The sequence below is a fragment of the Pongo abelii genome, chromosome 2 (assembly GCF_028885655.2).
Source record: "Pongo abelii isolate AG06213 chromosome 2, NHGRI_mPonAbe1-v2.0_pri, whole genome shotgun sequence".
NCBI classification, from domain to species: Eukaryota; Metazoa; Chordata; class Mammalia; order Primates; family Hominidae; genus Pongo; species Pongo abelii.
This window is the reverse complement of record NC_085928.1, coordinates 17,923,871-17,949,092: the sequence shown is the minus strand read 5'-3', so window position 1 is coordinate 17,949,092 and position 25,222 is coordinate 17,923,871. Positions and strand designations below refer to the sequence as shown.

The following is a 25,222-nucleotide window of genomic DNA, read 5'->3' as shown; positions in this document are numbered from 1 at the left end:
CCTTATTTAACTAGGGAATCAATCAACTTTCTTTGGGGATGGCTGGGAAAGGCTGAAGAAAGATTGTATGCTCCACCTGAGCCTTGAAGGATGCGTAATTCACAAGGGCACAAAGTGGGAAAAAAAATTCTAAACAGAAGGATGGAGATGTAGAGGGGCTGGGATGGTGGGACTAAAGGTCTAGAAGCAGACAGAGTGAGAAGGCTAGAAGGATTGCCAGATTTAGAGTCTACATGAATGAATGGTGGGCTGCTAGTGGTGGCATGCTGGGAGGAAGGGAGCTGCAGGAGGGGGAGCCCACCACAGGACCCCCAGGGGCAGGAAGAGTCCAGGGTCTCCAGGGTTTCCTCCGTCCACTGAGGGAGTGTTTCTGGGATAAGAGGCTTCTTAGGGAGAGCACAGAAGAATCTGTTCAAATGGAACTTTGGTAGAAGGTACCCTGGGACCCAGCAGCATCTCTGATGGCTTCTCTGGTTCCCATTCTTTGCGTGGGTCAGCCTTCTCCGGGCCCCTCCTGGCCAGCCCCAGATTAGTTTCTGAAAAGGCTCCTCTCGGGAGTCATTTCTCTTTTATTATGGTACCACTTGGACAGCACACACACAGCACAAGAAGAAACTGCAAACCCATGCACAGAATAAATTAGGAAATTCCTATTTAAAAGTAGATGATAGAAGCTGTGCTTCCAGGAGGGCCTCATGGTTTAGTGCCTGGAGAGTCCAGGGGTGTCAGCAGCCCCCAGGATTCCATGATAAATTGATGATACATTTAGAGCCAAATGCCTCCCTCTGAGCATATTTAATAAGGCCTGAACTCCTTCATGCAAACGTGCACACCCACAGATGTACACACAGGACTCGGGGCAGGGGACAGCCTGGACATGCCAGCCAGCTCAGCAATAAGCACAGTGGACCCACGTGTGCTCTCCCTGTGGGTCTGGTGGTGGCTGAGTTCCTGGCACTCATCCTTCACCAGCTCCCCATCTCCCTTGGGAGGTGCCAGTGTGGCCTGTGGCAGTGAGGAAATGGAGGCCCGTTTCCTAAGGCGAGGACCCAGGTCTATTATTCTGGACTACAGGGGAGCACATCCCAGCTTTCTTACACATGAGCCTTGCTTTGTTGTCTCGTCTGCCAAGCATCACCTGCCATTCCCAGAAGAACAAGTGAAGCCATGTGTCCCCGGGAAAACCCACCTACTTGAGTCCCAGGAGCTGTGCATACATCTCTGTCCAGCAGTGTGACATTGGGGGAAACTACCTCATTTCTCTAAGCCTCATAATCCCTGTTTGTAAAAATGAGAGTGTCTGCTTCACAGGTTATCAAAAGGAATCACAAAAATATGATATTGCCAAGTACTATGCTAGACTCAAGTGAAATATTCAAATCCTGTTTTCTTTCCTGTCTTCGTGTCCCTCATGTCTTCCTTTTTATTTCTCCATTTGGTTTCCAGGTTTATGTGTCTGTTGGTAGTCATGTAACCCCAATGGAACCAAAAGCACCCTTGACCAACAGGTTCTCCCATACCCCAACAGAAATTGCCGGTGTGTGCCTCCCCCTAGTACAAAACTGCATCACTGGGTGAATCAAGAGGATGAGCCACAGGACAAGGGGACAATGGGGACAGTCAGGACCTCAGGTACATCTGATCCCAGGGGAGAGATCTGGGAAGCCTGTGGGTGCATAGAGATCTGTCTCAGAGAGGAGGGTAAAGTGCCATAATGGTGGAAAGACACAAACAAGAAATAGTGGTGTAGCGGTGGCTCTGAGCTGGGTCTGGCCAGAAGCTAGAATCTAGGGAGGTGCTGTTCACAACATTCAGCAGAAATAAAACCGCTGCCTTCCAGGAGTGGGAGGCCCAAGGATGTAGGAGACTTATCTTCCTGGTAGGTCTGTCCACCAAAAGGCCAGTTTGATGGGTCACAGTCCACACCTCAAGTTCTGCAGAAATTTCCCATGCATCTCTCCATCTGTCTGTCCATTCAGCCATCCATCTGAATATATTGAGTTTTATAGAATGTAGGCTGACCTGGACAGAAAATCCTATGTGTTCATTCAGCACCTTTTATCCAAGGAGTCAGTATCTTTCATAGTCACTCAACTGGAGTCTTTTATAGTAAGGCTGCGAGGTAGTAACAAGACAGGCAATGCCCCTCTTTTTATAGATCAAGAAGTGCTCAAAGTAACACAGTGAGCCTAGCTGAAACATGGTATGGGCTGGTCAAATGCAGGGCACTAATCTGTTCGCCAAAGACCAGAAATTGGCTCTCCTCCTGTGGGCCTTGGTACAGCTTCTCCTGGACTGACCTCTGTGTCTAGACCAGCTCTGTTGCTTTTCACACCAGCGTGGGTTTCAAGTCATCTTTGAAGTTCACAATAGGCTTGGAGCGGGCCCATAGCTTTTCCCAGGAAGCCAGCCCCCCAGTAGGCTCAGGGTCAGTGTCTGATGTGCCACTGTCACTAGAGTCAGAAGAGCTCTGGAAGCAGATTTCACAGTAGGGCCGGTGGCAGCGGCAGAAGAACTCATCTGAGCTGCTGGACTCAGTGTCAAAATAGCTGTGTTGAGAAGACAGGGAGGGACAGCCTGAGGGCACTGGGGGCCACAGCTGCCACTGTTCAGGCAAGTCAGGTGAGGTTTTGGAGAGGCATGGGGCAGCAGGACTTGGGGCCTGGCCAGAACCAGAAGGCTGGGGAAGAAAGGCTGCTTTGCTCCCTCTAGCCACCTTGGGCTCTGTCTGGCTTTGTTTGCTGCCCTCCAGGGTATCTGGTCTGTCTTGAGGATCTGAAGGTGATGAAGGCTTCCTGGAAGGTCTTCGTACTCTGGAATCAGTAGATTGTGGGGCCAGGCTGGGGCTGTCCCCATTCTGTACATGTAGCCTGCTGTGTGCCCCAGGAACAGTCCTGTTTGCCCGATGCCCCACAGATGAGGGTGCAGAGCCAGGAAAGTGTGAGCGGGCCCGCTGAGCTGCCCGCCTTCTCCTCACCATGTAAGGGCTAAAGCCCAGCTCCTTGGAGAGGGGCATCTTTTGGGGACTGAAGGCAGCACTGTTCTTCCAGGTTTGCTGGTGACAAGAGGGGGCGGTGGAGACGGAAGCCTCAGGGCCCAGGCCCAGATCTTGTAAGACCTCCTGAAGTTTCTCCCTGATTACTGAACTGACCCGTGACCGCCGCTCTGGGGGCTCCTCTGAGTTCTCCAGATGCCTCTGTCTCTGGGGATCTGAGCCTCCTCTATCTGCTAGGATACTCTGGCTGGGGTCCATGGGGACTTGGTCTTCTCTTTCTGGACCCAGGCTTTGCTCAGTCCATGGCTTCTGGCTACAACCTGAGTCTAAATGATCAGAAAAGTCTTTCGAGTCAGATGTCTTCTCCTCCTTCCCTGGGGAGAAGCTGGAGTCCTTCCCAGGCCCCTCAAGGCTTTGTGCATATGAGGAGGGCCCTGAAGTGCACTGGGAATCCCGGGCAGCCATGCCAGGATCATTCTGAAAGTCAGAGAGGCGACCCGAAGGCCCCTGAGAAGCTGCCAGGGTGTGGACCGAGGCTACCACCTGGACGTCCTTGCTCGGGGAAGAGGCAGGTGGGGCAGCCCCCTCTGGGAGGTCATAGGTACACTCAGCTGACATCAGCCTCACAATCTTCTCTTTGGCGTTGTTTACTTGTTCCTGCAGGCTTTCAATCACAGCATTTTTCTGTAAAATAAAAGCAAAACCATCAACAAAAGATGCCGCTGAGGGTTCCATAGTGCCCACCATGGTGGAGAAGGTGTAGCTTTCGAAGAACCTTGGCTGAAATCTCAGTTCTTCCAATGTATTGGCTGGTGACCTCAGGTTCTAAGGAGGTACCTCCCTCCAGTGAAATGAGTTGATGCATGTAAAGTGCTTAGCACAATAACTGACATAAATGGTGCTCAATAAAGGCCAACCATGATTTATTGTCATTATCTTGGTCTTCTCCTTACATCCCCACACTGTGCGGCATTGCTTATGAAGAGCAAGGAGGCCCAGTCTGAGTGCCTGCTGGCCACTGCAGTGCCCTCTCACCTTTCCCAGAACTGAGAGGGTCAGGTCACTCCGTAGGTATGAGCTGAATAATGTTTGGAATGGTCCCACTTGGAGTTTATCACACTTTTGCAAAAATTTAGATAAATGTGAAGCATATCTCCAGGGGATGAAGAAGTAGGGGAACAAGTATTTTGCCTCTTACTAAACAGCCTAGAAAATCGGAAGAACAAGGAGAAGGGTGGAGATTCCTGTGACAATCAAATAAGATGGGAGCTGAGAGGGGCCAAAGAGAATCTCAGGTTGGTGTTATCACCTCCCTAGGCTGGACCTCTGGGAGTGAGTGGCCAAAGCTACCATGTGGCAATATCAGCTGTTGATTTCACCTAAAGTAGGGGTCCCCAACTCCTGGGCCATGGGCTGGTACTGGTCCATGGACTGTTAGGAACCAGGCCGCACAGCAGGAGGTGAGCGGTAGGTGAGGAAGCATTACCACCTGAGCTTCTGTCAGATCAGCTGAGACATTAGATTCTCACAGGAGCGCAAAACCTATTGTGAACTGCACATGTGAGGGGTCTAGGCTGCACGCTCCTTATGAGAAGCTAATGTCTGATGATCTGATGTGAAACAGTTTCATCCCGAAACCATCCCCCCACCACTGTCTGTGGAAAAACTGTCTTCCACGGAACTGGTCCCTGGTGCCAAAAATGTTGGGAACCACTGACCTAAAGGAGTGCAAGCATCAGAACTATTGAAGAAGCACAAAGAAATGAAAGGACTGTTGGGCCTAAGCCCCTGCTAGCTTGATTCAGCAGCCCTAGAATGGAGCCCAGGAGATGAAGGAGGCTGGGGCGGGCAGTTCTGCTACTGACCTGCCTACTTGCTGCGTGGATGTTAGCTGGTAAACAAGTTGTGCCAGAGAGGGCTGGCAGGTGAGAGCTGCAGAGGTGTGCCTGTCCTAACTGCGAGATTGTGGGGCATGAAGTAGGAGTAGCAGTGTTGGCAGTGGGTTGCAGGGAGCGACTGAAGCCCAGACATCTTTCTGCGGTGCAGCAGCTGATTCTCTAGTTCAGACTGTGCGTCCATCTCTGGAAACTTCTGATCCTCAAAGGCAGAGCAGGGAGGAGATATTCACAGGGAATGTCTGGACTTGGGGCAGATGACATGGGGTCAAGGGTTCTGGGAAGGCAATAATGTAAGCAAATTTTCTAGAAAGTGCTTCTCTGAACACCAAAATGCTACCTCTTTGTTACTATTATCTTTAGGAGCTGGGCATGAGCATTTGGACCTCCATTTATTATGCCCTAGAAACAAAAGGATGTTCCCTGTATTAGGATAACCAATACAAATTGCCTAGTTATACCAGTCCATAACAGCTAACTAGGACTACTAGTTATAGAGTGAATCTGTGGTTTCATCTCAGGTTTACAGGGGAGAGTTGCCTAGAAATGATCCTTTAAGGGAGCAGTAGCTTAAGCAAAACAGTCCAATATTCTGACTAGCAACTCTCCAAGCAGATGCACTGCTCCCCTTGTAGAAGTGGGAAGGTGATTTTTCTGATAGTTGGTATTGCTAGTTTCACCCTGGTTGAGTCTACTTCTTTTACCATCAGAAGAGAGTCCAGGGCCAGTGAGGGACTGGTGAGTAAGGTAGAAGGGACTTTCAGCTGAGCACATGCGTGCCTGTCCTCCCTCCCTTCCCTCTACCCGCAGAGTGGTGAGGTCTGGGTGTTGCTGGGTGAGTGCAGATGACTCAAGGACTTGTCAGGGGCAGAATGGATGAGTAACAGGGAAACACTCAGGTGTTTGTGATCCTGGGCTGTGCCAGGCATCTCTCTGAGGATCTCATGGGGGGACCTCAACTCTCTTCCTCCTCCACCAGCCTCTCCTCCCAAAGCCCATTGTGCACATTCTCATGCGGGCTTCTGGAGGCCTCTATAGCCTCACAGAGTTAGGAAGGACCCATCGGCTGATGGCAACTACTCCCGCAGGTGAAATCCGAGTGCTGCCTTTTTGTGCCTTATCCATAAACTCCTTTGAGTATAGAAAGATACCATAAACATGGAGTTGGGAAGAAGCTGGCTGGTGACAGATTTAGAAACATCAACCTAAACAGAAAATTTCCTTCTTCCAGAAAAAGAAGTGGGACTCTGTTTTTACCACGGCTGCGTACTAATTAGAGGTGTGGTGTGAGGCACTGCCATTATGAGACTGACATCTGACCTACCACGGCAGCTGCACTTCAATGAGCTTATTAATTATTATTTTTGGCACATTGAGGGAAGCAAAACATCCACCTGCATGTTTCACAGGGGGAAGGCCATAAGGAGACATGGAATCAGCCTCTTGTTTCTATGGTTCAGGTAAGAAAAGTAATAGGTTTGTTTATTTGGCTGCAGAGTATACGAGGAAAGCACTTCAGCCTTGTGGAAGGTTCTATCTGCTGGCCTTCTCTTAGACAGGGAAGTCAGTGATAGATGCTGTCCATAACAGCTTCTGGGGGACTCCTGGCTATAGGGGCAAGAGGGGAAAGTGTGAGAACATGGGGCTGCCCAGATCACGGGAAAGTAAGAGGAAGGCCTGAGTGGGGGAGTGGGGCCTGCACAGGAGGGCACTGTACACCGTGGGCCAGAGTCAAGGTCTGTGCATATGTTGAGGCAGGAGAGATACTCATGTTTCTCTAACGGGCAATGCTGGAGCTGGGGATGCAGATGCTGGAACCTCTTGATACCTGCCACCGGGCCCTAGGACTGGCTGCTGGTTCTCTGGCCTGTTCTGGGAAAGACATTCCAGGTGTAGCGTGTGCTGGGGAGGCCAGCTTCTTATCACTTGTGCACCTGTGCCCATTGAAGGGCTTCGTCTGCAGACTCAAAGCATCTTTTTGGATATAGCAGATTGAGTCCCCACGTGGGAAACAGGGTAGCATGGCAGAAGTACAAACAGCACGTTGCAAATTACCATAAGGCTAAAGAGTCAGTCCACTTGGCTGTTCCAGCATCAGCTGACTGTGAATGAAAACTATCCTGGCTGTTCTAGCCAAGTTTCTGGCCTTCTGTGTAGCCGGGAAAAAAAATGCTTATTTGAAGACTTCAGAGTATCAAAGGCAATATTACTCCCTTGCCAGGTGGAAAGAAATCTGGCTTTGAAATACAAAGAAATGGAGAGGTGTTACTCTGATGGACAAAAATGGTCCAGAACCGTAGAGGGGCATCAACGGTGGGTGCCTGGGTGTGCTGAGTCCCTTCATCTGTTGTGTTTTTTAGGTCCCCACCACACTATCCTCTCATCAGGGGCTATTAATACCTAGGCAACAGTCCTAAAAAAAAAAAAGCCCAGTTTCCCAAATAACACCTCCTGAGATAGGTTCTAAACTGAAAAAAATAAGGAATGTAATTCAGTTAGTGTCAAAATACTGACTAATTCCCCTGGGCCCTGTGCCTTCTTCCTGAGTCAACGAAGCCTTCAAACTTTTCCACGTGCTTTCTTCAAGCCTGCACCACACTGCCCAAGTCTGGGAGAGGGGCCAACTCTGGCTCAAATATAGAAGAAAGAAGCCCAGGGGAGCTGCCTTGTTCTCTCTTGGTGCTACAATCACATTCAGAAGCCCTTGTTTAGTCCCCTTCTCCATCTGTAGACATGCCTGGACTTTCTGGGATGATGGGCTGATTGAGATCTGTAGCCAGTACCTGGGAAAGACAGTAAGGATCCCCTGAGATCTTGGACATGAAGACACTACTCTATGTAAAAAGAGAAAATGAGGCCAGGCGCGGCGGCTCACACCTGTGATCCCAGCACTCTGGGAGGCCAGGGAAGGTGGATCACTTGAGGTCAGGAGTTTGAGACTAACCTGGGTAACATGGTGAAATCCCGTCTCTACTAAAAATACAAAAGTTAGCTGAGCATGGTGGTGTGTGCCTGTAGTCTCAGCTACTTGGGAGGCTGAGGCAGGAGAATTGCTTGAACCTGGGAGGTGGAGGTTTCAGTGAGCCAAGATGGTACCAGTGCACTCCAGCCTGGGCAACAGAGTGAGGACTCATCCCCCCAAAAAAAAAGAGAGGAAATGTATCACAGGGAAGCTAGTGTCCACCACATTTCAGGGCCTTTACAATGCTGTTCCCGCGGCTTGGAATACTTTTCCCTGTACTCTTTGCCTGGCTAATTTGTACTTAACCTTCAGTCCTCAGCTCAATGAGTCTTTTCTGACTGGTCTAAGTTATGTTTTCTTGCCCTTACCACACATTATTCTGTCTTACCACTCTGATTTTTCTTTCATAATTCTTATGACAATGTATAATTATATGTTTGCTTGATGAATGAATCTCTATTTCCTCCACTAGACTATGAGCTCTGTGAGGGTAGGAACCATGCTTTTATTCATTGTTCATTGGCACAATGCCTGGCACATAGGAGTGACTCATTATACATCTGTCCATTGAATGAATGAAGTAGATGCGTGTCACTATGGAAATGGTGAGGTTTTGCTTGCTGTTAAGTGGGAGAATGAGAGGAAAAGAGAACATCAGCAATAAGAGCCTTGGGGGCCACCGATGCATGATTGGATCCTTTACAGGGAATCTTCCAGGCAGGGGCAGAGCTTACTTCTGTGAGGAGCCTCTCCATGGAGCTTTTCTCTCCCCTCGGGTGGCAGTTCTCTTCCTCACCATACTGGGTGTGGAAGCTTTTGCTGGGAGTGCTGAAATATTTGGCCATGCGTCTGATTGTTTGGTTTTCCTCTTCAAATGCCTTCCATTGCTTCAGCTGTTAGATAAAAGAACACATGTTATTTATTTAATTACACATCCAGAAACACATTCTCTCACTCTTTCTCATAAACAACAAGGAATGACACTATCATAGATATACACATGCGCAAACTAGTCTCTCCTTAAAATGTACTTTGCTCTGGAGGGCTCAAAGATGGTAATGACAAAAGGTATAGAGAATGTTAATGTTATATAATTTTTAAAATGCCAAAGGGCTGGGTGCAATGGCTCACTCCTGTAATCCCAGCTACTCAGGAGGCTGAAGTGGGAGGATCACTTGAGCTCAAGAGTTTCAGGCTACTGTGAGCTATTGTTGTACTACTGTACTCCAGCCTGGGTGGCAGAGTGAGACTCAATCTTAAAAAAAAAAAAACAAAAACCCAAAACACCCTAAAAACAAACACAAACCTCCAAAGGAAGAATAGGACAGGTAGATAAAATAGAACAGCCTTAGCCCATCTGCCTACCCATTGCCAAACTGGTGAAAGAAAACCAGAACTGAAGTATCTTCTACCGCCACATTCTAAAGCCAGAGTTAGGAGCTATCCTGGGGTTAAGCAATCTGAACACTGTAAGTTTCAAATGACACTCTCTCGTTGTGTGCAGCTATTTAATTATTTTTCATTTGTTCAGTAACAATGTGCTTGCTGCTATTGAAAATTTAGTTCCTTTGGGTGAACTTCTAACCCAAGTCAATAATCAAGGCTCAGAGAGCCTTTGAGGGCAGCCCCCTAGCCACATCAGGATGCTCTAGCTCATCACCTAGTTTCTTTGACAAACTAGGAAAGGCTCAGGAGTGTTGTGTCTAAGCTTACACAGCCACTTAGCAGCAGAACAACAGCTGTAAGCAGGACACTGTGCCATGTCTACGTCCTCACTCAGTTGATGAAGAGAGAGACTACTAACAGTGGCAGTCCAGGGAAAGCTCTTCAGGAGAAACTGGTCTTGAGGAACACTCTGCAGAAGCATGGGCTGGTTTAGTTTAACAGGGATGAAGCTGAACATAGAAACAGGAGCCTCTGCCTGAATCTGTGGGGTCCTGCTGACCCACCGAATGACAGTAATGTGAGTGATGCAGGAAGCCACAGCCGGGAAGGCCTCTGTTTTCCCCTCAGGAACCCCCATAACTAAGTGTCCTAGTGATGGACACTGGGGACCCTGGGACCTTGATTCTAGAAATGATGCTGCAGTGTCTATGGGTAGCCTCAAAGGGAACCTGGGATTTCCTTATTCATCCATCAAACATTTGTTAAGCTCCGACCATGGAGTGTAAACCAAATTTTGTAAATCTCAGATAGGATTCTGAATCCTGCCATCAATTTTGAATCAATGCCATTGAAATTGATATTATCATCCAAGTCCTCTTGGGTCCTCTGCTGACTCATCATGAGTCCATCATGGCACCAGGAGTCTGTGTGACCTGTGTTGGGTCAGGCCTGGTACCTCCCCTCTCAGATGCCCTTCTTTAAGGCCCCCTCCCCATGAAAGGATGCTCTCAGCTCACCATCCTACTTGGCAGCTACTAGAGCCAACACCACAAGGTCATCTGTGGCCTTGGGTGGATGAATCAGACCTCCTAGGGTTATTCTCCTCACACTGACCCTGGCAGTGCTGCAGTACAGCTTTTCCTTCATCTCCCCCAGTACTCCCAGACTGAGGCCTCTCTGCAGGGCTGGCAGAGGAGCAGCTCAGCACTGGCGTAAGGGCCCTCCCAGGGCTTTTGGTCTTTCTCTCCCTAAATTGGCCAAGTGGAGCCAAGATACCCCTTGATTACTCTAGCCCTTCATTCCTCATTTGTGAAGATACTGGTCCTTAAGGCTCAACCGTTCAGGGTTTCTGGAATCCAGTTATGAATTTCACAATTCAGGGCCTCTCCTCTGCCTTCCTCCAGAAGGACAGGCAGATTCTGGTTTTCTGAGCTTCTGGGCTATGGGGGTGTGGCAGACTGAACAGTGGCTTCTCAAAGATGTTCACTCTCATCCTAATTCCTGGAGCCTGTGAATATGTGACCCTATGTGGCAAAAAGGACTTTGCAAATGTGATTAAGGATTTCAAGAGGGGTGATTATTCTGGATTATCCAGGTGGGCCCAATGTAATCACAAGAATCCTTAATGGAGGGAGGGAGAAGAGCCAGAGTTGGAGAAGGAGATGTGACAATGGAAACAGGGGTGAGAGAGAGAGAGATCTGAATCTCTTCTGGCAGATTTGAACCTGGCTGGCTCAGAAGGTGGAGGAGGGGACAATAAGCACAAGAATGCAGACGGCCTCTAGAAGCTGAAAAAGACAAGGAAACGGATTCTCCCCTTGCATCTCTGGAAGGAACACAGACTTCCTGACACCTCAAGTGTAGCTAAATAAGACCTATTTCAGATTTCTGACCTCCAAAATTTTAAGATAATAAATTTGTATTATTTTAAGCCACTAAACTTGTGGGAATTTGTTATAGCAGCAGTGGGAAACTAATACGGTGGGACTAAATGTCAACTCTTTAACAGGGTCCATCCAGCAGGGTCTCAGAAGCTCCCCAGGTGTGTCTCTCCCCAGTCTTGGCATTCTCCCCCTGGTTTCCATTTGTGCTTCAAAAATAACAAAGACTGTGGTGCTCCAAACATACCCTACTCTCTCTCTAGCCTCCCTGCCTCTGGTCATGATGTTATTCCATCAGAAATGCCGCCTATTTTCCCCCATCTCTTCAATGAACTCTTATGTTTCCTTCAAGACTGAGCTCGAACACCTCATCTTCCTTTCTTCCTTCCTTCCTTCCTTCCTTCCTTCCTTCCTTCCTTCCTTCCTTCCTCCCTCCCTCCCTCCCTCCCTCTCTCCCTTCCTTCCTTTTTTTTTTTTGAGACAGGGTCTTACTCTGTCTGGAGTGCAGTGGCACAATCACAGCTCACTGTAGCCTCAACCTCCTGGGCTCAGGTGATCCTCCTACTTCAGCCTCCTGGGTAGCTGGGACCAGAGGCATGCACCACCATGCCTGGCTAATTTTTGCTTTATATTTTTTGAGACAGAGTCTCACTCTGTCTCTGGCTGCAGTGCAATGGCACAATCTCGGCTCACTGCAACCTCTGTCTCCTGGTTTAAGCGATTCTCCTGCCTCAGCCTCCCAAGTAGCTGGATTACAGGTACCCGCCACCACACCCAGCTAATTTTTTGTATTTTTAGTAGAGACAGGGTTTTACCATGTTGGCCAGGCTGGTCTCAAACTCCTGACTTCAGGTGATCTGCCCGCCTTGGCCTCCCAAAGTGCTGGGATTACAGGCATGAGCCATCACGTCCAGCCAATTTTTGCATTTTTTGCAGAGACCGGGTTTCACCATGTTGACCAGGTTGCTCTCGAACTCTTGGGCTCAAGTGATCCACCCACCTCAGCCTCGAAAAGTGCTGCGATTACAGGCATGAGCCACCATGCCCAGCCTCATTTTCTGAGAAGGTGCCATCGAGTTTTCAGATGGGCTGGGGAAGGCCTTTCCCAAAGCTCTTAACACACGTATGATAATTCCTTTCATGTTTGCTCCCCACTAGACCTAGAGGCGGGCCCTGTGTTTAAGTGCATGTACCCAGCAGTTAATAAATGGATGGATGGATGCATGCATGAACAAATGAAGGAAGCTTTCTTTAAAATGCTCACTGGTCTAGTAGGGGTGCTGGGACATATACATATAATTATAAGGCAGATTAGAAAGGCCTGTGCATCTTCAGGGAGGAGCAGATGAAATGCTTTGGGGGTTAGAGGAGAGAGAAAACAATGTCCTACCTTAGGACCTGCCTGCCTTTCTGAGGGAGCAAAGGGCTGGGGGATGGGTCATATTCAGGTCAGAACAGCAGCGGCTGGCTGACTTCTAGTGATGACCTCAGTGCTTGGCATAAACACTCAGGCATTTCCTGAGTGCCTGTGTAAAGAAGGCTTCTTGGGCCCCTTATCTCCTTAGTAATGTCATCCATTTTTCACCCGCTCTCTGGCGCTGCCTCGCTGCCCTGGGGGTATCTGTGCCTTTGCTTTCACAAACCCCTCCCATCCTAGTCACGTCTGAAAGCTCACTGGCAAGAAGGAACCCCGTTTTGCTGCAACCCCCAACCCCTACCCAGATAGTTCCCCTCACGCACTTTCCCAAATTTACTCAAATTACTTTCCCAAATTCTCTTCTAGGAATATACAGTGCAAGTATCATAGGGAGAATCGTTCTTCTACCAAAGACCTCTGAGCCAGAGGGGAACACACAGAAACCTAACAAACCTCAGTTTCTTTTATATTTTGAAAAAGAACTACTTACCTTCTAAACCTAAAATACAACAGACTACAAAATATATTTTTTAGTTTCACATCATGGTCAGTTAGTTCCAGAGGAGAAAAAAAAAAAAAAAACATAAGGGAGAAAATGGAAGAGGAAAGACAGAGTAAGAGAAAGGAAGCTTAAGAAAGCTAGGAGGGAAAGAGGGAGCGAGACAGAAGGAAAGCAAGGCCAGCGCAGTCCATCCACCCAATTCCTGTACCTCATAATCATTCCATTTCCATTCCCAATTCAACAAATCAAGTGTTTGTTGCTTAGTGAAAACCTGGAAGGCAGATTTCAAGCAGCACTTTATCCTGCATTTTTGTGTGTAGAGCACCCAGATGTCACAACTGTCCTAGCTGCTGAGGACTCAAACACCAGGCAAAGCGGAAGTGATGTGGCTGAGGCTTAGGATGCAAGGGGGCAGTGGTGAGAGGTGAGGATGGAGAGAGGAGCAGTAAGCAGGGCGCCATCACGGAGATTGCCAATTCATTCAGTTTTCTGACCAAGGCTTTGTTTGTTCAGAAACGCTTTCCTCTGATAGCTCTTTGATAATGACTTCTGCCCCAAATTATTTTGTTCTCTTTCAGAGACTCCTATCAGCTCTCAATTGTATTCCTAGATGTTTTCCATATTTTATTTTTTTCTTTTTATTTTATTTTATTTTTTGAGACAGATTTTCACTCTTGTTGCCCAGGCTGGAGTGCAATGGCGTGATCTTGGCTCACTGCAACCTCTGCCTCCTGGGTTCAGGCAATTCTCCTGCCTCAGTCTCTCTAGTAGCTGGAATTACAGGTGGATGCCACAACGCCCAGCTAATTTTTGTATTTTTAGTAGAGACGGGGTTTCACCATGTTGGTCAGGCTGGTTTTGAACTCCTGACCTCAGGTGATCCTCCCACCTCGGCCTCCCAAAGTGCTGGGATTACAGGCATGAGGTACTGCGCCTGGCCGTTTTCCATATTTTCTTACCTAGTCTCTCATTTGTTTCCTTATTTTCTGTTTCCTTAAAGTAATTCACTAATTCAATATTTTGTAGTGTCTAATTGCCCAGTCAACGCTTCTATTGGGATTTTAAATTTAATACCATATTTTTAATCCTTATTCAATATTTTATTAAGATTAGGTTTTTTTGTGATAGTTTGCTTTAGTTGAAAAGAGACAATATCCTTTGAATTCTATTGACAAGTCCGGCATCTTCTAAAACTTCTACTTCAGAGGAAGGCAGCTTCTCTAAATCTTTAGACATTTGTAGTCCTCTTCTTGTGAACTGCAGATTCCCTTCATAGATCATTTCCTCCAGAATTTATAGTCTTACATGGAAAGAGCTGTATTTTCCTAGTATTATAACTATATTCTCTTAGTCTTTTCCTCATGTTCACAAGAGAGCTGCCATAGCCCTAGGAATCACATACATTCAAGGCAGGAAGAAGGTAAAAAGGGTGATGTTAGCCATGCTTATCACCTTTTTCAGGAAAACAAAAGCTTTCTCAGAAGCTTCTCAGAAAACCTCTAGTGTTCAAAATGGTGTCATATAGGCACTCCTATCTCTATGGGAAGCTGGCAAAAGAAGAGTCTAGCTGTTGCTCTCTCTATAGTGCAGACAAGCAAGGAAGAAAGGGGTTAGCAGCTCTGTCGCCCAGGCTGGAGGGCGGTGGCGCAATCTCGGCTCACTGCAATCTCTGCTTCCCGGGTTCAAGTGATTCTCCTGCCTCAGCCTCCCGAGTAGCTGGGATTATAGGCGTGTACCACCATGCCCAGCTAATTTTCATATTTTTAGTAGAGACAGAGTTTCACCATGTTGGCCAGGCTGGTCTCGAACTCCTAACCTCAAGTGATACACCTACCTCGCCTCACCAAGTGCTGGGATTACAGGTGTGAACCAATGTGCCTGGCCAGAGTTTACCCTTAAAGGGTACTTATTTCTACAAAAACTTCTCCTTTTCCTCTGCCAGTAATCAGTCAACCAGACCTCTCTGCCCTGACAGTCAACAGGTAGTCTGCTGTCAGGCAGGGCTTGCTTGTTTATGGAATCAGGACTGCCCTGTACCCTTCAGCACCAGTTCTCTGCATTGTTGATCGCTACCAATCCAACAATGTTGGCTGCAGGGCCTAAGGGGTGGGCTTCCCAAAAGGCACCTGCCTACCCTTCCCCGCCATGCCCCCCGCCCCGCCCCCCACCCCCAGTCTCCCTGGGAGAAACAGTCCTTGCTTCTCAGAGCCCATTTCTGCCTCATCCCACACAAACAAGCCTCAGCTCTAAATGGCTTCCTTCATTCCAGTTTTTACAGCATTAAGATTTGGCAAAAATTCCTCCAGTTTCTGGCACAGAGGCAATATCCATCCATCGTTTCTAGTGCTGCTGCTGCAGATTTTTCCATATTTATGTATTCTGTTGAGTACTGTAATGAGGATTTGTGATAGAGAAGAATCGTAACAGGGCTATGCCTGTGTCATACCGTCATGCCCCAAAGTGCACTCTTCCCTTTCACAAATACACTGTAACGTGCCATCAGCTAACACTTACATTATCAGTTAGCTCCATCATGAGGAATTAGTTTACAGTCAACTGGAAGCTGCAATGGGAATCAGGACAGGGTCTTGAAGGAGGAGTGGGATGAGGGAGGCCTCAGAGGGAAGAAAAGGAGAACTAAGAGGGAAACAAGAAAGTACCTAGTGCCAAGTTCATTAACCTAGATATATGTGGCTCGGTGGTCCCCAGGGTGTAGCAGGAACAATTCCACATCCCTTTGCTTTCTGAGCCTAGATTCCTTCTCTGTTCCCTCTGACTCCCTTTCTTCTTTGCTATCTGGCTATTTCTGCTTCTGTCTTCCTCCCTTATTTGATTTTTTAAAATCCCCATAACATGAAACATATTTTTATTTAGTTTCTACCTCTCCTTATTGTAAAAAGCAGAGAAATGTTCTATATTTTCCTCCAATAAAAAGAAAGGAAAAGCATTTTAAATCATAAAATTCCATCCAAATGGATTTTTTCCTGTGAGTCTGCAATCCCCAATTGGAAAAATATAAAGGTTCCTTGCTCCCAGGCTAGTGAAATATTAATAACATGATGGAAATGAGGGGGAGGATGCGGAACAAGTGCAGCAGACCAGAGGGTGGATGGGAAAGCAGGACTGCGAGGCAGCCCCACCAAGGGACAGGCACCCCAGGTGTGAAGAGTACAAACAGGGGCTGCCACCACTGCTTGGACCACTCTGGCCTGTCCCCCTTGCTGACCAGGACAGTGAGGAAGGACAAAGGCAACCAGCTCACTAGGATCCCCTGTCTGCTTTCTGACTCTCCAGTAAGTGGCATGGAAAGGTATCAGTAGAAAACAAAATGAGCAATTTATCAATGAAAAACTCTAGAGTGACTAAGAGGACCAGCCCTGCAAAATCCATACCTGGGGAATGAAGATGAAGCAGTTGATTGTAGTTGTACAAACAAAGATCCCTCCAGATGTGAGTCCAAAGACCAGGTTGGGCCAGGAGTGCAAGTATCTGGTGACTACAAAAAGCAGCCCAGCAGCCAGTACAAGGAGGTTGACCCCCACCATGATGGTTAAGGACTGATTCACAGGAGGGGAGCTGACATGGCCAGTCAGGCCAGCCAGGTAGGCACCATATAGCAGGAGCAGGCCCTGGGGGGTGAAGAGGTGACGGAGGCTCAGAGAAGTGGAACAAGAGGTCAACGAGCAGTAGGTTTGCAACCAATTTCCTCATTTGTAAAATTAGGATAATAATACCTACCTTAAGGACTGCTATGAGGATTTACTAAGATATCACATAAAAAAACCCTCAGGGCAGCCCCTTATACCTACTAGGTACTTAATAAATGTTATTTTCCTCTCCTTTGCTGAGAATTAGTTTATCAGAAGTCAGCAAGTCAGCCATTAAATAGGACTCTTCTGAGACAAGGCATAGGACAGGATCATGTGGGTGGGTTAGTATCCCTACAGAAAGAGCTGTTGGGCACTTGGAGGACAGTGGGCCCACAGAACCTCTGGTAGTGAGTGCTACCACAGCCATTGTCCGGTGTTGCCCTGCTCAAAGCTGAGGGTCCACAAGGAAGCTGAAAGTGACCTCTGATCTGCTTGTCAAGTCATGTGCCACAGCCGGGGCAGGGCCCAGAGGAAGCGGCTCTTTTCTCTAATTTGCCCAAAGGCACCATCTGCTTGCCAAGCCTTGCACCTGCAAGACTGCATCTGACTAGAAGGGATGGGCATTTAAAAAATTTACACAAAGGATCTCTACAGGCTAGCAGCGGCTCCGTGCCAGTGAGTGTTTATGGGAGATGAAGGGTAAAAAAAGGGGAGAACAAAGGCAGGCTGGGACCCAGGCAAGACTGTCGGGCAGGCACAGGCAACAAAAGCTCCATCTATAGTTCTCACCCTTTTTGTGACATTTCTTGCTCCCCTACAAGGAACCCAGGGCCCTATTCTTTTCTCTTTCCTATGAATATAAACCTGCTCTCAGAGTTGTCATTTGTACTAAGGAGAAAATAACTCATAGCACCTTAAAGTGCTGCCCCCTCCATAGGAGCTGCATTCATACAGAAATCAAAGGTTTAGTCAATAATACGTAACATATAGATTTAATTAGGTTCACCTTTCTGACTATGTGCGCAGTGCCATAATAGGTGTAGGGCAGAAAATAGTGACACAAAGAAGTCATGGTCCTGGCTTTTAACACTTGGTCTGGTAGGTAGATTTAAGGTAAGCACAAAAATCTTCTTCTTTTTTTTTTTTTTTTGAGATGGAGTTTCGCTCTTGTTGCCCAGGCTGAAGTGCAATGGCATGAACTCTGCTCACTGCAACCTCCATCTCCCAGGTTCAAGCGATTCTCCTGTCTCAGCCCACGAGTAGCTGGGATTACAGGCTTGTGCCACCATGCTGGGGTAATTTTGTATTTTTAGTAGAGATGGGGTTTCACCATGTTGGTCAGGCTGGTCTCGAACTCCTGACCTCAGGTGATCCACCCGCCTTAGCCTCCCAAAGTGCTGGGATTACAGGCGAGAGCCACTGCGCCCAGCCTAAAAATGTTCATGTTGATGACTCAGAACGTGAAGATGCCATGGGAGACGAGGTGGGGGTGGGACTGTGGGATTCAGAGGGAGAACTAATAATGAAAATAAAGTCAGGTATCAGCAGGGCACCTGCTGGTGACCCTCAAATCATATGACGTGGTCAACTCCACCTTCATGGTTGACACTAAAGAACATATTTTGGAGAACTGGCTGGGCCAGAAGGGAAGGAGTCAGCATAGAAGAGATACCTTCCAGGTTCCCCTAATGCCCAGTGTCCCAAATGGGGCCTGAGGGCCAAATGTGGCCACCCTGAGATCTTCAATGACTAGAGGACACATAAGTCAGGAGACCAGGAAAGTCCAACTTTTGGGTAACTGACGCCATCAGGTGGTATTCAGCAGAGCTGGATCATTGCTAATTTAATCAAAGGCAAATGAAATTAATTCTGTGATTTTGAAATGTTCAGATATGATTCCACTAAAAGATTTTAATTCCGTTAAAATTCTTTTTTTTTTTACCGCTGATACTGAGGAAGTTTCATTTACCATTCTCAAAATCCTAGAGCTGAGAATTATGATCAGTTGCCACCACCTGTGCTCTACAACAAAGCCTGGATAACAGCACATCTCTTTACAGCCTCGTTCACTAAATATTTTAAGCCCAGTATTGAGACCTACTGTTCATAAAAAAAGATTCTTTTCAAAATATCACTGCTCATTGACAATGTACCTGGTCAACCAAGAGCTGTGATAGAGATGTACAAGGAGATGAATGCTGTGTTTTCATGCCTGCTAACACAATACACAATCTGCAGCCCACAGATCAGAGTCATTTCAACTTTCAAGTCTTATTTCTTTTTTTTTTTTAAATTAAGTATTTATTGATCATTCTTGGGTGTTTCTCAGAGAGGGGGATATGGCAGGGTCATAGGATAACAGTGGAGAGAAGGTCAGGAGTTAAACACATGAACAAAGGTCTCTGGTTTTCCTAGGCAGAGGTCCCTGCGGCCTTCTGCAGTGTTTGTGTCTCTGGGTACTTGAGATTAGGGAGTGGTGATGACTCTTAAAGAGCATGCTGCCTTCAAGCATCTGTTTAACAAAGCACATCTTGCACCGCCCTTAATCCATTTAACCCTGAGTTGACACAGCACATGTTTCAGAGAGCAGGGGGCTGGGGGAAAGGCCATAGATCAACAGCATCCCAAGGCAGAAGAATTTCTCCTAGTCAGAACAAAATGGAGTCTCCTATGCCCACCTCTTTCTACACAGACACAGCAACAATCTGATCTCTCCTTCCTTTCCCCACACTTCCCCCCCTTCTCTTCAACAAAACCGCCATCGTCCTCATGGCCCACTACCGATGGTCGCTGTCTCTTCAGAGCTGTTGGGTACACCTCCCAGACAGGGCGGCTGGGCAGAGGTGCTCCTCACATCCCAGACAGGGCGGCCGGGCAGAGGCGCTCCTCACTTCCTCCCAGACGGGGTGGCGGCCTGGCAGAGGCGCTTCTCACCTCCCAGATGGGGCGGCCGGGCAGAGGTGCTCCTCACTTCCTCCCAGACGGGGTGGCAGCCAGGCAGAGGCGCTCCTCACTTCCCAGATGGGGCAGTCGGGCAGAGACGCTCCTCACCTCCCAGACCGGGCGGCCGGGCAGAGGCGCTCCTCACTTCCTCCCAGACGGGGTGGCAGCCAGGCAGAGGCGCTCCTCACCTCCCAGACGTGGCAGCCGGGCAGAGGTGCTCCTCACTTCCCAGACGGGGCGACCAGGCAGAGGCGCTCCTCACTTCAAAGACGGGGCGGCCGGGCAGAGGCGCTCCTCACTTCCCAGACGGGGCGGCCGGGCAGAGGCGCTCCTCACTTCAAAGACGGGGCGGCCGGGCAGAGGCGCTCCTCACCTCCCAGATGGGGCTGCCGGGCAGAGGCGCTCCTCACTTCCTCCCAGACGGGGTGGCGGCCTGGCAGAGGCGCTCCTCACCTCCCAGACGGGGCGGCCAGGCAGAGGCGCTCCTCAATTCCCAGACGGGGCGGCCGGGCAGAGGCGCTCCTCACTTCCCAGACGATGGGCGGCCGGGCAGAGGCGCTCCTCACTTCCCAGACGATGGGCGGCTGGGCAGAGGCGCTCCTCACTTCCCAGACGATAGGCCACCAGGCAGAGGCGCTCCTCACCTCCCAGACGGGGCGGCCGGGCAGAGGTGCTCCTCATCTCCCAGACGGGGCGGCCGGGCAGAGGCGCTCCTCACTTCCCAGACGTTGGGCGGCCAGGCAGAGGCACTCCTTACTTCCCAGATGGGGCGGCCGGGCAGAGACGCTCCTCACCTCCCAGACGGGGCGGCCGGGCAGAGGTGCTCCTCATCTCCCAGACGGGGCGGCCGGGCAGAGGCGCTCCTCACTTCCCAGACGTTGGGCGGCCAGGCAGAGGCACTCCTTACTTCCCAGATGGGGCGGCCGGGCAGAGACGCTCCTCACCTCCCAGACGGGGCGGCCAGGCAGAGGCGCTCCTCACTTCCCAGACGTTGGGCGGCCAGGCAGAGGCGCTCCTCTTCTCCCCGACGGGGCGGCTGGGCAGAGGTGCTCCTCAATTCCCAGACAGGGCAGCCGGGCAGAAGCGCTCCTCACTTTCCAGACAGGGCGGCCAGGTAGAGGCGCTCCTCACTTCCTAGACTGGGTGGCGGCGGGGCAGAGGCTGTAATCTTAGCACTTTACGCGGCCAAGGCAGGCTGCTGGGAGGTGGAGGTTGTAGCGAGCCGAGATCACGCCACTGCACTCCAGCCTGAGCAACATTGAGCATTGAGTGAGCAAGACTCCGTCTGCAATCCCAGCACCTCGGGAGGCCGAGGTGGGCAGATCACTCCAGGCCAGGAGCTGGAGACCAGCTGGGTCAACACAGCGAAACCCTGTCTCCACCAAAAACACAAAAACCAGTCAGGCGTGGCGGCGCGCGCCTGCAATCCCAGGCACTGGGCAGGCCGAGGCAGGAGAATCACAGGAGCCCGAGGCAGGGAGGTTGCAGCGAGCCGAGATCACGGCAGTACAGTCAAGCTTCGGCAACCGAGGGAGACCAAAAAAAGAAGTAGAGGGAGACCGAAGAAAGGGGAGAGGGAGAGGGGGAGGGGGAGGGGAGGGGGAGGGGGAGGGGGAGGGGGAGGGGGAGGGGGAGGGAGAGGGAGAGGCTAAAATTCTTGTTAAAGGGGAAATGGGTGTGAATCAAGTGTCTATACATTCCTGGCTGGGTTTGAGTGAGTCATATTTGATCCTTGCATATCACTGGCCTTAACTGCTGAGAAGTGTGGGGTAGGGGGCAGTTGACAGACAGAGGGGGTCCTAGAACTTAATGTGGAGATTGGGATCCTCCTGAGGAACTTCTCACTGACCAGAGAGTCTATGGGGTCTGGCTCAGTAAGTTTCCTGATGCTCCATCCTTTTCCTTCTTTTTCTTACAGAAAGATATTACAGTAAAATAAAATGGAAATGAGAGTATATAAAAGGCAATGGAGAAAATAAATCAAATTGAGTCACAAAGTAAGTAGCTATGGGGGAAGTGCTGGCTTTCTGGGCTGGGGAGGACACACTCTTCTACAGGGACTCAAGGAACCAACAGAGGCAATGTATTTTCCAGAAGTGTCTAGAGAGCAGTGGAAGAATAGTAATCATAATATCTAACATTTATTGGGCTCTTGCTATGGACCAGGAGTGGCTGAAAACTCTTAACATGCATTAACTCTTTAGAGACAGAACAGTTCTGCGGGGATATTATCATCATCTGCATTTTAAAATTTGGAAACTGAGGCTCAGAGAGGTTAAATGAGGCTCAGGGTCGGCTAGCCAGGGGTGGAGTCAGAATTCAAACCCTGATCTGTCACAGCTGAAGCTCCTTTTTTAACCATTAGCAAGATTCTGGAGATCAAGAGCTGTTCACTTCCTAAAGTCTTCTTTTAAAAAATATTTCTGTCAAAGTAATATTTGCACATAGTTAAAAAGGAATGTTTCCCTGCCCTAGTCTGGCCCACCCCTAAACCTGTTCCTCAGAAGCAACAACTTCTAATACTTTCTTAGTGGTGGAGTGGGTAAAGTTTACCCCCCCTTTTTTTTTTTAATTGAGATGGAGTCTTGCTCTGTTGCCCAGGCTGGAGTGCAGTGGTGCAATCTCGGCTTACTGTAACCTCTGCCTCCCAGGTTCAAGTGATTCTCCTGCCTCAGCCTCCCGAGTAGCTGGGATTATAGGTGCGCACCACCACACCCAGCTAATTTCTGTATTTTTAGTAGAGACAGTTTCACCATGTTTGGCCAGGCTGGTCTCGAACTCCTGACCTTAAGTGATCCACCCACCTCAGCCTCCCAAAGTTCTGGGATTACAGGTCTGAGCCACTGTGCCCGGCCAGAGTTTACCCTTAAAAGGCACTTATTTCTACAAAAACTCCTCCTTTTCCTCTACCAGTAATCGGTCAACCAGACCTCTCTGCCCTGATAGTCAACAGGTAGTCTGCTGTCAGGCAGGACTTGCTTGTTTATGGAATCAGGACTGCCCTGTACCCCTCAGCACCAGTTCTGTCTCCCTAAGCTGAAAACCAGCTGTCCTGTTCTGAGGACTGTTCTCAGTGCTCCATGCAGGTATCCTCTACCTTCTGGAAATAATATTCTACTTTTGCCCATCTAACTGAGACAAATGAGTCTAATGGCGAGAGATTTGGGGCAGTATGGGAGACACTGTCAGACAGGTGGAACCCCTCAAAGGGCCCTGTGAATGCTGTCATCTGTCTCAGAGCCAGTCTTGCTTCCAACCAGAGGGAGAAAGTCAGGTGGGTGAAAGGCAGCAGGACACCTTGGCCCAAATCTTGAAGAAACACACAAGAGACATAATAAGGGCACTTAGGAGAACAAATAAAGCTGGGTCAAATTTCTCCTCATAATTCCCCTTGCAGGGAAGATGAAGGGAAAACTGGTATTGTCAAATCAATTAAGAAACCAGACCAATAAATAAGAGAAACAGTGGGTGAATTCCAGATGATCTGGGGGGGGACTGAATGAGGGAGTCTAAAGAGTTGGAGGGTCTCCCCCAAACAAATAAAAATAGAAAAGTAAAAACAGTCATGGCTTTGAAGTTTATGCATCAACAGAGGTCTCCTCTGAGTTCAAGATTCTTTGCAGACATCACCTCGTTAATTCCTGTAATTCCCTCTTCATATCCATTTTGTTGGTGACAGAGACCATATCAGATGTGGTTACCAACCTTGCATCCCCAAACGAGAGCAATCCAAACATCGGAATACCGGGAAGCACAGAAGTGGGTGCTGGTCGAAGTGCAGGACACGTCTCTTCCTGTCACCTAGAAGGGACACAGAGTCAGAACTGGAGGTGCCCACAATTACCAGGAACACAAAGCAGATCTTCGTGAACATCCTGAAGCATGAATTCTTCTACAGCACATGATATCCCCCTCAGTATGTAAAAACTGCAGCATTTAGGTGACTCCACTAGAACCTAAATGAGAGTGACTATGTGTTAGGAGAAGAGATGACAAAGTTGGGCTAACAGCTGTGTGCTTGGTGACACTAGGGCTTACCCCTCATTTATGTGCTTTGCTACCCCAATCAAATTAGTGCCTCAACAAAACTATAAACTATTTCATTATGCACCTGCTTTTTGCAAATCATTGAATCCTTAAACATTAATCTTGCAATGTCACGATTCCATGATTCCACTGTATTCCTCAGCCCCTCGTGAGGCTGGAGATATATAATAATTTGTTTTTTTTTTTTTTTTTTTTTGTGGCAGGGTCCCACTCTGTCACCCAGGCTGGAGTGCAGTGGTGCAATCTCAGCTCACTGCAACCTCTGTTTCCCGGGCTCAAGAGATTCTCCTGCCTCAGCTTCCCAAGTAGCTGGGATTACAGGCATGTGCCACCACGCCTGGCTAATTTTTGTATTTTTGGTAGAGACATGGTTTCACCATGTTGGCCAGGCTGGTCTTGAAATCCTCACCTCAAGTGATCTGCCTGCCTCAGCCTCCCAAAGTGCTGGGATTACAGGCGTGAGCCACCATGCCCGGCCATACTTCTTGTTAATTGAATAGTATGTACTGGACATGGTTAAGTCTTTTACCTACATTGTTTCATTTAATCTTTGCCACAACCCTATGCAATAGGTAGTATTATTATCTCAATTTTACCTGTTAGGAAACAGACTTAGAGAGGTTACATAACTTTCCCAAGGTCACACAACTGGTGAGCTTGGTAGGGCTGGGATTTGAACCAGGGTTGACTGACTCCAAAGGCCACCTTAAACTAGTACCTCCACCTCTACAATTAGGGGAAGGTAACTGCCGATAGCTGAAAGTTTTAATTATTGATAATGTGGAAGTGGCAGAACTGCCAGGCAGATTCCAGCATGCTGATATCTCATTGTATGCCCACAAAGAGACACGCGGGCAGGAGGAGCAGTGGGAGTGGCAGCAGACTAGGGCAAGAATTTCATGGAAGCCACAGCTCCTGACTCTCCCTCCTCTTGGAGTCCTTTATCTTCTTGTTGCAAGGATGACTCCTGTGTATCCACAGAGGTCAGTCCAGTTTGGGGATGAGATTCCCTAGGGATTTGGCCCCTCACCGTCATACTGACACTGAGAATCTGGAGGCACTGGATGGGATCAGTCAGCACCCATGTCATGAGCAGGATCACATCAGCCATCAACAGGGCTGCCACCAACCCCAGCAACTGCAGGTCTTTGATAATCTGCAAAAGAGTCAAGGTCAAAACTTCTCCTTATATGACACAGGGGCTAGAGTATCCCATGTGCTCTCAGCTATATGCTCCAAGGTCAACCCTCCCAAGGAGCTTCAAATGTAGCCATCAAAAATGAAACAGACACCAAACATTTACAATGACTTCTATGCTGATATCATTATTAGCATTACACATTTCCATTTGTTTAACTTCTTCATATCCTACCTTTTCCCACAAAGGACTCAAGGTGTTTTATAAAATAAATAAACTATTATTTCTATATGTTTATATGAGCACATAGGTATGAATGTCACACCCACTATTAACTGAGAGGGTGGGACTCAGAGATGCAGGAGGAATCATTAGCATTTTCATTATATACATATGAACTACAGATTGACTTATGATCTTGACTTATGATGGGGTTATGTCCGGATAAACCCATCATAAGTTGAAAA

At 48.5% G+C, this 25,222-nt stretch overlaps 1 protein-coding gene and 1 long non-coding RNA gene across 4 annotated transcripts in view; one reads left to right on the top strand and one right to left on the bottom strand.

The window, feature by feature from the left end:
- Positions 1 to 779: 779 nt before the first annotated feature.
- The window catches only part of GPR156 (G protein-coupled receptor 156), a 123,505-nt gene continuing 99,062 nt past the window's right edge, over positions 780 to 25,222 (bottom strand). For 2 of the 3 annotated variants that reach the window (XM_002813242.5, XM_054551433.2), the window contains 5 exons: positions 24,648 to 24,773; positions 23,276 to 23,371; positions 16,430 to 16,666; positions 8,587 to 8,745; positions 780 to 3,679 (listed from right to left, as the gene is read on the bottom strand). In XM_002813242.5, the coding sequence (XP_002813288.4) occupies positions 2,330 to 3,679; positions 8,587 to 8,745; positions 16,430 to 16,666; positions 23,276 to 23,371; positions 24,648 to 24,773 (1,968 nt within the window). In that variant the 3' untranslated portion in view covers positions 780 to 2,329. The remainder of the gene's footprint in view (positions 3,680 to 8,586; positions 8,746 to 16,429; positions 16,667 to 23,275; positions 23,372 to 24,647; positions 24,774 to 25,222) is intronic. The other variant, XM_054551432.2, reaches the window with a different exon arrangement.
- On the top strand, positions 5,839 to 24,650 carry LOC129058467 (uncharacterized). Its single transcript, XR_008523575.2, has 3 exons — positions 5,839 to 6,350; positions 21,489 to 21,567; positions 23,250 to 24,650. It is a non-coding gene; the product is annotated as an uncharacterized LOC129058467 (long non-coding RNA).